This window comes from Centroberyx gerrardi, chromosome 11 (genome assembly GCF_048128805.1).
Source record: "Centroberyx gerrardi isolate f3 chromosome 11, fCenGer3.hap1.cur.20231027, whole genome shotgun sequence".
NCBI classification, from domain to species: Eukaryota; Metazoa; Chordata; class Actinopteri; order Beryciformes; family Berycidae; genus Centroberyx; species Centroberyx gerrardi.
Window position 1 is genome coordinate 31,258,691 of NC_136007.1, and position 11,966 is coordinate 31,270,656.

The following is an 11,966-nucleotide window of genomic DNA, read 5'->3' on the forward strand; positions in this document are numbered from 1 at the left end:
ACATCCACACGGCGTTTTAAAACGAAAACGATCTCTGTCCACACTAACACGCCTGAAAACGCATATCACATGACCATTCACGTACACTGGGCATGCGCGTGCCGGTGTAAACAGGAAGCAGATTGTCTACTTGCGGTTGGTTGCTTAGTTGCAGAAAATACTACGGAGGAAGAACAGCAATGGCGAAAAGTACGACCAGAGATTTCTTTGCTTGGACCGACGACGAGGCGGAACTGTTACTGAAAGTAACACATGAGTATAAGGCGGTCAAGGCGGCGGAAAACATAGATTGGGAGTCGTCGCAAAGCAAATACGGCGACATATTTGAGCGGTACCGGGAGCATTATCCATCGCCGGAGGAAGCCATGGCAATGGGAAAGGAGTACCCACACAAGAAGCATGAAATCACAAAAGGTATGTAGGCCTAGCTATACTGTTTTGGCTTGATTTTTTACACACAAAAAAAGCATCTGCGACGCTGGCTAACAGCCCAATAGTTTAAAACGGGATCGTGTTTTTAACCTTCCTAAGGTTTTGTTTTGTGTTCACAGGTCAATTGACTACCAAACTCAAGGCCATACGGATCAAATACAGGCAAGCAGTCGATTCGGGTAGAAAAAGTGGTCATGGGCGAGTAGTCTTGCTCTATTTTGAGCTCTGTGAGTCCATTTGGGGAGGATCTCCTGCTACTCATGCGATATCCGAGGGTATCGAGACCGGCGACGTGGCGGTGGAGGCCGTGGAATCGATCGCCAGCTTGCCTGACACTGGGTCGTCGTCCGTGCCGGGTGGGGACGGAGTTGCAGAGGATGCCGTGTCTGCAGAGATGGTGGCGAATCGACGCCAGAGACTCGACGCTACCCTGAGTGGCTACAGGAGAGAGAAACTCAAGAGAAAACTCTCCACGCATTCCGTTGCACAGGAGGATCTGGACATTAAGAGGCGGCTCCTTCAACGATTAGAGGCAACCGACGACGAGTTCGTGCAGACAATGGGCCGGTGGTCATCTACGATGGACCGTCTGACCTCTAATATCGAGCTGCTGGTGCAGCATATTGTGGGTTCAGGTACCACTCATTATATGACTCCACGCTCACCGCACGCCACTCACCAGAGCACCTATTCATACGGGCACACGCCCACAAGAAGGCCCCTCCAGGAGTACAATTCGCCTGCACATGGCGAGCACAGCAGTCCACCTGCACTGAACAGTGATTACAGAGATGATAAATCAGCATCAGAGAAGTTAACAGAGGAGGCAGGGAATGCCTTTGTGATAGTGACAGTATAGGCTTACCATCCATTTGGGTAACATTGCTCTGAATAGTGACAGATTCAAACATTAGCTAGAAGCATCTGTAGTAGGACTGCTGGCCAACGTTGCAAAATCAACAGTTGACAACAGATATAACAAAGTGTCAGGAGTGGTAGCCCAGCTGATAATGTTAACTGGAAATGGAGTATGGTATGGAATGATAGGAAATCTCTGACTGGGTCATTGCGACTGTCATTGCTTCTCTGCTTGAAGATGGATTCAGTTGAGTTGTTGAATGTAACACCAGCATTCAATGGCAGTAGTGTTCAGAAATAATTATTGACATCATTTCACACAATCATGTTTCAGTATAAAGATTGATCTGGCAATGTAAAGTTTAACTTTGCAGTCTACAGCACTTGTCATTTGTTTGCCTCAAAAAAGAGGTGGGGCATGAGTTCGAGATACCTAGAATTAACATTTTGACTAATCATGAATATTTGTTAGATATGGAAATAACATTTTGACTGGTTATGATAAAATTATAGATATCAAGATTTGACATTTTAACTAGTCAAGATTGTGGGTATGTAGATATCTAGATATCCCAAATTCACATTTTTACTAGTCAGAAATTAATAGTTTGTGTCAAGAATCACCATTTCACTAGTCACAATGTCATCTATTTTGTAATTTTTAGATTTAGATTTAGATTTAGATTTTAGATTTAGATTTTTATTTCGAACATGTTAAAAAGACAAAAAAAACAATGAATATACACATTTATATATATATATATATATGTACACATACGTAAGAAAACAAAACAAGAATAACCAATAAAATTAACAGTAAACGTATACAACAAATTCTCACTAAACAACATAAATAAATAAATATTACATGTCCGAAATGGAGTAGGAAGAAGTAAAATACTTATTTGGTCCTACCCCTTTGCTAAGCTTAATCAATGAACTTACTGTTTATAGTCCAACTATCCACCCCAGTATCCATCATACACAACTTAAATAATTACTTCTATGTTCATCGTCTTTATACATAATCAACTTGTAGGCGCCTATCCGGCATGTCCCAACACTCACAGCGAGAAAACAAAAAAAGAAAAAAAACCCAAAACAAAAAACAAAACAAAAACAATAACAACATCATCATCAGCGAGCGTCACATTCTTGAGACAAACAAGGGCCCTTCCTCATCCCTGTACCTCGCGAAAATCATTTTTTTGTACATCTTCTTAAACTGTTTGATATTCTTACTCTGCTTGAGTTCTACATCAAGACCATTCCACAAAGTCACCCCACAAATTGTAATACACATACTCTTAAGATTGGTACGAACACAACGTTTTTTCAGATTCAGGTTTCCTCTTAAGTTATACCCCCCCTCTCTGTCTAAGAACATTTTTTGTATGTTGCCAGGAAGTAAATTATTTCTTGCTTTATACATTATTTGTGCAGTCTTAAATTCCACCAGATCCATGAATTTCACAGCATGTGTCTTTAAAAACAGCATGTTAGTGTGTTCACGATATCCTACATTGTTTACTATCCTTATGGCTCTTTTTTGTAGTATACATAATGAGTGTAAGGTGCTTTTGTAGGTGTTACCCCACACCTCCACACAGTAATTCAGATACGGTAATACAAGTGAACAATACAGAGTGTGCAATGCTTTATGATCCAAAATATGCCTTGTTTTTCCCAGAACTGCAACACTCCTTGCCAACTTTGCTCGCACATATTTTATATGAGGTTTCCAGCAGATTTTGTGGTCTAATATCACACCCAGAAATTTATTTTCATATACTCTTTCTATATTAACATTATCTATCAGCACTTGTACGTGTGTGTTTATTTTTCGATTTCCAAATAGCATAAGTTTGGTTTTGTTCAAATTTAATGATAACTTGTTTATGTCAAACCACCGTTTTAATTTACTCATTTCTGCCGTAACCACCTCCAAAAGCTGCTGCAAATTCTCCCCAGAACAAAAAATATTGGTATCGTCCGCAAATAAAACACATTTCAGTATCTTTGATACCCTGCATATGTCATTTATGTACAAAATAAACAATTTCGGGCCTAATACTGACCCCTGTGGGACTCCACAAGTAATATCCATACATGTTGACTTGTAGTCATCTATCTGTACAAATTGTTGCCTATTTCCTATATAGCTTTTCAACCAATTCAGCACAACCCCTCTGATACCATACCTTTCCATTTTATTGAGTAATATATCATGATCAATGGTATCAAATGCTTTTTTTAAATCTATAAATACTCCCACTACATACTTCTTTTTTTCTATACAACTAGTTATTTCTTCTATTAGCTCAATTAATGCCATAGATGTTGATCTGTTTGTTCTGAATCCATATTGATTGTCATTCAACAATTTATGCTTCTCAATAAAACTGTCTAACCTTTCAATGAATAGTTTTTCCAATACCTTAGAGAACTGGGAAAGTAAGGAAACAGGCCTATAATTAGTAAAGTGATGTCTATCCCCAGCTTTATATAATGGGATAACTTTAGCAATTTTCATTTTACCTGGAAATGTGCCCGTTTTGAAGGACAAGTTACAAATGTAAGTTAGTGGTTTTACAATGCCGTCAATGACTTTCTTGACTAGTGTCATATTAATTTCATTCCAGTCAGTAGACGTTTTATTCTTACACTTACTAACAATATCGATAATTTCCTGTTCTTCTACTGCTCTTAGAAAAATTGAGCTTGGATTTCTATCCCCATAAACATCAACAGCCCCCCCCTCTTCTGGCTGTGGGCCATTGATTTCTTCTGCCAATTTTGGTCCCACATTTACAAAAAAATTGTTAAACCCATTAACCACATCATTCTTATTATTTATAGTCTTATCATTATCAATAAAATACTGAGGGTAACTTATGTTTGTTGATCCATTTCTAATAATGCTATTTAATGCACTCCATATGCCCTTGATGTTGTTTTTATTATTCTCTAATATTTTATTATAATATTCCTTCTTACATATCCTCATAATATTAGTTAACTTATTTTTATATTTTTTATATTTATTTTCTGCATCTATAGTTCTATATTTTATGAATTCTCTATATAGGGTATTTTTTTTTTTGCAGGCATTTTGTAGTCCCTTTGTGATCCACGGCCTATCTGTATAATTTTGCTTTCTGTTGTCCTGCTTTATTGGACAGTTTTTGTCATATAATGATTTGAATATTTTTAGAAATGTTTCATAGGCTTTGTCAGTATCATCTTCTTCATATACTCTTTTCCAGTTTTGTGTTAGTAATTCATCTCTAAATGCACTCATAGATTCCTCCGTTCTCACTCGCCTGTATTTAAATTTACTGACATCCTTATCCTTCCCATCGCCACAGTCATAGATCACAAAAACTGGCAAATGGTCACAATGTCATCTATTTTGTAATTTTTATTTCCTTGAGTAATTAAATGTTAAAACGGCTTGCCATAATCTGTGCTTGTGTTCTTTATTTTTTAAGAATGAAGATATGTTTTGAATCATGACCTGGAGATGGAATGGATTTTTTGAAGGAATACTACTTTTTGAGTACTTTTAAAAATTTTATTTCTACTGGAGTCATTTTCAAAGATTTGTTACTTGAGCATTCTGGACATCAAAAATACGCTTTAAATATAGCTTTATAGATAGGATTAAAAAGGGACCACCCCTAATCAAAATATCTGCTAGCGACAAAATGAGTAATTAGCTATTTTCAGGGTACTATTTTGGAAAATGCAGAAAATAGTTGATGAATACATTTTAACGAGTTGCTCTCAATTTTACTTGAGTACGTTTCTAGACAAGTGCACTTTGAGTAAATTTACCTGAAGCAGCAGTAATTTATAGTAACTTAGTAAAATATGTCACTAGTCTACTCATGGAAAGAACTAAGGGAGGTGTACCAAAGTATGATATATGCTACAATTAGAATTTTACTCATTTTGAAGTCATCATGACTTACATATGAAAAGTAATAACAGATATGTTTATTTTAGACATGACAGAATTCAGATATCACAATCCGAGGGGACATGTGTCCATCAGGCAGAAAGAAAACATGCTAGTCCAAACAAAGATGGAGCCCATAACAAGATAAGAAAAATAGTGTAGTGGCACTCTCTGCAACCACCTCACACCCTCACTTCAAGTCCACTTAGAATAAATGCACACGTCTACTCTGCAAGACCGCGCAGCCAGTGAACAAATCTCCCCAATAAGATTTATTAAGGTTGAAATAATCAGATCATAAAATGACACAAGATATTTCCTACAGCTGGAAGTGCGGAGCTACGCCTGTCAGGCTCATTTTCTGGTTCCTATTAATAAACATGGGTCCAATTACACGGCAGGTCATTCCAAAACCTACATTCTGCCATTTTTCAAATAGTCTCAATGCCCATGTTTTATTTCAGAAAAAGGTCTGAAAGAAATTACTGTGATTATATGTGTTGAGTCTGCACAGTGTCTCCACTCGTGTTATTTGTAATTACTTGACCTCTTATCAGCAGTGTGCACCTCAAAACCTTTTACCTTTTTACCTAGGGAACATACATTTGTTTTTGCTAAAGATACATTTAACATAAATCTTAAGTTTTCACATTCAGTGACTGGGAATTTTGACTGGTAAACATTTATTTTCCCATTTGTTAAATATGGTCCCCAGCACTAACATAAGCAAGTTTGTTAAAATGGATTGAGAGTTATCACAAGTGCATACATTTCTATGAGGTATAGGCCTAGTCTTAAAAATAGCAACACTATCCAAGAATACAATCATAAGCATTTATATTTTTTGCAGACTCTGTTACAGACATCTTCATTTATTTCTGTTGAGTAACATACTTTAAAAAAAATCTTTTGTTTGGGTGCGGCATGTCTGTATCAGTATCATCTGCCATCTCCGCACCCATCAAACCCCTACTGTGAAGGAGAGCGCAAATATTAACAATATTAAAGATAAAAGCAACAGCAGCAGAGAGCAAGAGCAAGTGATAGGAGATAATTATGTCCCATTATCAAAAAACAGCGCTGAAGGCTAAGCCCAGAAATTAAGTGTGAGTGATGTTTAGGCTGAGAGAGATGAAAACATCTCCCAACACAGCAACACTTGAGATACTGTATATTAAAACCTTTCCTTTCAGAAGCAGATTTCACACCTGAAATATGCTAAAATCCTAAGACATATAAACCGGAATACATTCATTTTATGCATTGTGTATGCCTACAAGCCATTGTTGACCTGTGCCCTTAAACCAATCATGTTTTTAATTATAAAATTCATTCATTCAACCTCATATCAACAGGCTATTTAAAACAGGTAGTTAGACACCTCTTGACACGAGACAAGACCACTAAACAGACTCACAGGTATCGGTGTTTCAAGTTTTAACAGGTTTTGCAAATTATACCAAGAGTAAGGAGCACAGTAGCTAAAAGCAGTTTTTTCCACAAAAACTTTGACTTTGACCACGAAAAATTGACTCTAGGAACCTGAAGCATGAGGTTGTTAGAAGAACAAGTCTGGTAGGGCCCAGTGCTCCAGATTAAGAGATTTGAAATATAACGAGGTCATCTCCAAATCAGGGTCTTATAAATAAATATGTGCCAGTGCTTGTCCCGCCTCACAGAAAGGGAAGGCCATCCTGCATTTTTAAATAAAACACAATGATGCATTCCATTAGGATCACATAAGGATCACCAGTAATAAAACAGAAATGGAAATGATTTATTTCTCAAGCTAAACTCATGTCTCCTGGCTGACATTCAGGGCTGACCCAAGACTTTTGGGGCCCTAAGCAATTTGTTTGGAGGCCCCCCGTCTAAAAACAGCTTCTAAGCCCTCTAGGAAGGAAAGCAGGTATGGACACTGCAGGAACTATGGGGTGGTACAAATACAGAAGTTGTGGGGGAAGGTACAGTATATCTACACTGCCCGTCAAAAGTTTGGACACACCACATTTTTCTTTATTCTTACTATTTTCCACATTTTAGAATAATAGTAAAGACATCAAAACTAAATAAAACAAATGGAATTATGCAGCGACCAAAATAGTGTTAAACAAATCAAAACTATCTTATATTTTAGATTCTTTAAAGGAGCCGCCCTTTGCCTTGATGGAAAGGCAAAGGCTTTGGAAAGAAATTCATACATAGGCATCAACTTCATTATATTTGTCTAAGAAACAAATTTCAAGCATTTAAGCAGAAGCCTTCAGATCAAAATGGCTTTAAGATCATGAAAAACATAGTACATTCAATCAGGTGGGTCCAAACTTTTTCGGGGCAGTGTACATTATGTAATCCTTCGTTTGATCACCCTTGACCAATATATTACAGAAGACTCACTGTTTATTCAACTACCACTAGGCAGCCCAACACAGACACATCACACTATATCCTACCATATTATATTAGTGAACACTACCAAAAAAGACATAAATGTAATTTTTTTATATTGTTCTGCTCTGACATTATTAAGCAATTGAACAAAAAGATACAAATAAATGTTAACAGCATAAATAAACACCCTTCAAATGTAAAGAATAGACATAGACAATATATATTTTAAAGTGTGATATACTGTGCAGTCAGTACTGTTCTGACATGCTGTAAGGCTAAGAAATACTGCTGCTTAAAGAACAAGCAGTAACCTCTTTTTATAGCTCTTTATAGCATTAGAATGACTGGTAATACACAAGTAAAAACGGTGCTCTTTACCTGGCGAGGCCTATTCTGGGGTTTCTGTTGTTTTCTGTAGTTATTTGTGTAGAGTTACTATGGAGTACATGTGTATACCTATGTGAATATTGTACATAGTCAGTACTGGTATGTCTTTTCTAAAATCTATAATGTATTATTGTATGTATGCTACATTATAAGCAAATGAAACCCTAATGAAAAAACACTGATTATTTCTGCACAGGTGTCGGCACTTTCTGTAATGAATGTCCCTCCCCTCTGTGGAGAGACAGTGTGTTTCTAACTTTTTTACTCAACTAGTTTTTTAGAAAAAAGTGTGTGCTAGTGCCACTAGTCTAATACAATTACTGGTAAAAGCACCTTTTTTTAACTTGTATATGGTATTACTCAGTAATTACCAGTCATTCTAACGCTATAACTAATTAAATTCTAATTAAACTCTTAAAATCTTGACTATGTTGCACGCGGATATTACATACCTCTGGAATATAGCCATGGACTTATCCGAATCTGCATTTATTATTTGTATTTATTTGCACTGTCATATAGTTTTATATTATGTACATTACCTTTATTTTAATTTTATTACCTCTTTTCTTTTATTACCTTCCTGCACTTGATTTCCTTGGTACTGTTCCAACAATAGCTGCTGTGGCACCTGAATTTCCCCAAGGGGATCAATAAAGTGCTATCTTATCTTATCTTATCTTATCTTGTTACAACTATTTTACTTAGTTATTTCTGGTCATTGCTGTGTAATTAATGGCCTGTGATTTAAAGGGTTACTGAACAAGCACTGGGTGGAAGGAGCTCCTCTTAACAGTGTGTGAAACGACAGTCAAACAAAAGAGAATTTATCTTCTGAAACAAACTAACCACTACACCAGACCCCCAGCCTGCTTCACAGACGAAACTGCTTCAGCTGGATTATGCACAACCACAACTAGTCTAAGCACCATGACTTTAAAAAAGGAATTCAGCTTCTTCTCTCAGTTTCATGCCCATGACAGAGGAAAGTCAGCATAACCGACCAAACAAAGATTTTCATTTTGACTCCTTCAGTGAAACCACAAGGTCAGCAGACAGATTTTTTACCACAATGTTGTGAATTTTTTTGGGATATTTTGGCCGACTTAGTTCATGTTGTAGCCTGTACTTTGTTTAATATGTTTATTTCTTACATTTACATTTGCTATTGCAATTTAAATCTGTTATGTATTTAGCCATTTTTCAGGGCATTAAACTGTACATGTATACCAATTTTGGTGCTTTTATGCAAATCCAATGGCCTATTTCTGGCCTGTGCTAATATGTGTCTTTGTGTTTTTTTTCCTTTGTGTGTAACTTTAGATTAACTTTTCTTTTGCAGGAATTTCAGAATAAGGATGACGAGGGGTTGTAGTTCCTGGAAAGCTTCAGCGCAGTGAAATGCAGTTCCGCAAGCTCAAAGAAGAATTTCAGGAACTTCAGTGAAAAGCTATTTTATATTTTATCTAACACTACAGCAGACATTCCTCTTGATAAATAATGCGCACCCTTCTCGCTCCTTCAGCTGGATGTGAGCAAAATACTAGATAACCACCCTGAAGATCCTTGGGTGGTCCAGTACTGTCTGCATTGACAAGTGAAGACTGAGTTTCTCTTAAGTAACTGAACCCTAGCTGAGGTTGTCTTCACATCAACAAAGACACTGATGCAGACAATGAGATTGAAGCTGGCGGTCTTAATAGTTCCTGACTGTAAATCATACATTGACATTTTAGACAGCTGATGTTCTTATGGAGAGAAACACTCTCGACAATAATCTATACACAACGACCACATCATGTTTGTGTATTTCTTTAGGGTTGTGTATGTTGGTGTGTGCTACAACTGTGAACGTAATAACTTCCCATTAACGTAATAAACCATTAATGTAATAAAAAATGTGCAGCCAATAGTGTAACAATCTTGTTAATGTAATACATTTCACATGAATGTAATAAATGTTACCTCCTGTTAATGTAATGACTCTCACTTAACGCATAATGCGCACATTTGTCTTTCTGTTAACTTTCCAAGGAGACTGGCCTGCATAATGTTCAGCTGCTTATCATTTTAACACTTGGTTCCGATGCAATATCTCATATTCTACTTTCAAACCACTGCAAACTATAGCACTCTAATTGGCAATGTAAGTCAAAGACCTCATTCATACACGTTCATCCCTTTTCTAGATGTACCACCATAATTATAATAATCAAATTTGTGAATTACAGTTATGTATTTAATTTTGACTTTATAAGCTAATCAGTTCAATTATTACATCTTTGAAAACTGATATTTCTTACCTTCCTGCTAATGTAACAAAACCCATGAATGTAATAATTATTACGTGAACAGAATAAAAGGTTTTACATAAACAGGAGGTAATATTTATTAAATGGGGAATTGATTAAGTTAACAGGATTACTAATGGTTTATTACATTAATGGGAAGTTATTACATTTACAGTTGCAGCAAGTGTGTTTGTGAGTGAATTAGAGAGACAGAGAGAATTAGGAATTTCATAAACAGTAGAGTCTTGAGTAAGGAAATTATGATTGACTTCACTGTAGAGAAAAATTGGAATTGTATGAGTGTTCGGCTTTTCTGCTTCACTTTCCAGGTACACTTCAACCACAGAGATATTTGTTCATAAGGCCTTAATTTGCCTTGACAGGGATTATTATCTTACAGTACTTATTTCTGGTATTAATTTGTCATTAATTCATTGAGTAGTTAGTTGTCTTGTGGAAATTGTGTTAAACCAGTCAGCTTTGTACCATAGAATGTGAGTTACTGTCACCCTGTGTTCAAAGGGTAGAATACAATTTTAGGAGCAGCATGACATTTAAATTGTTGAACTGTGATGTGTGTGTGTGTGTGTGTGTGTGTGTGTGTGTGTGTGTGTGTGGTGTGTGTGTGTGTGTGCATGTGTATGCATGCGTGCTTGTATGATTGTGTGTTTGTTGTGCTGGAAATTTTCCTAATTTTCAGATAGTCACTTATGAGAATCCTGTATATTTAAATTATGATGGAAGCATATTTAATTGAGCCAAAGTTCCCACAAAATGTGATGGTGCAGTCCCATCAGGTGTGATTCAAGGCCAAACGGATTTCTGCAGGTGTGATTCCAGGCCAAACAAGAGCTACCAATGCTAAAAATCTCATGAGTCTGGGTTTCAGAGTTTTAGTGTCCAATGATGGTCTGAATGCTGTTTCAGAGGCTTTTCCCTTCTGATTACTTGTAATTGTTTGGCATCAAGAAGGTCAGTTTTAAAGATGATAACTTTAGTCTATAGTCATATTGTTTCAATATTATGACGTAGTTTCTTATTATTATGAGATAAAAAAAGTCATAGCCTAATTTGAGAAAAAGAAATCTCACAAGTTATGTGCTGGTTATTATATATATATATATATATATATATATATATATATATATATATATATATATATATACATATATATATATATACATATATAAAGTTATTGTTTAACAGGTGACTGGTGGGCTTCCATAACAATGTTGTCTCACATCCATGAATCAGATATTATTAAAAAAACATAGATATCTAGACTATATTATAAAAAGCTGCCATGCAACCATAGCAGCCTGATAGCAACACATTAAAATAAATTAGGCTTACTTATCAACTACTAAAAACACTAGCTACAATGTTGGCCGACTGAATTTCATAAGCCTTTGTATTAAAATAGATTTACTTTTACAGCATACCCTTTACTTTGATATGGTTTCAAATATTTTCGGTAGGTTACTTTTATTTTGAAGACGGCATCAATACAGTGAAACAGCTTCTGTCGGATGATATCATATAGCCTAACATAATTTACAGGAAAGCAAGGTGGGGAAACTCGCGAAAATGAGAAGACAAATGGTTATCGTTCTTGTCCTTGTTCTTGACGTATTTTAATTTTAATG

General features: G+C 36.1%; 2 protein-coding genes across 2 annotated transcripts in view; both read left to right on the forward strand.

The window, feature by feature from the left end:
* Window positions 1-11,966, forward strand: part of kcnj15 (potassium inwardly rectifying channel subfamily J member 15) — a 327,817-nt gene that overhangs the window by 154,397 nt on the left and 161,454 nt on the right. The gene's annotated exons all lie outside the window — the stretch shown is intronic.
* LOC139932999 (uncharacterized) lies at window positions 163-1,892 on the forward strand. Its single transcript, XM_071926984.2, has 2 exons — window positions 163-414; window positions 552-1,892. The coding sequence occupies exons 1-2, from the start codon at window positions 180-182 to the stop codon at window positions 1,289-1,291; spliced, it is 975 nt and encodes a 324-aa protein (XP_071783085.2). The 5' UTR covers window positions 163-179; the 3' UTR covers window positions 1,292-1,892.

Coding starts and splice junctions, on each gene's coding strand:
- LOC139932999 (XM_071926984.2), top strand. CDS start 180: ATGGCGAAAAGTACGACCAGAGATTTCTTTGCTTGGACCGACGACGAG. Junction 415..551: donor GAAGCATGAAATCACAAAAG/GTATGTAGGCCT, acceptor TTGTGTTCACAG/GTCAATTGACTACCAAACTC.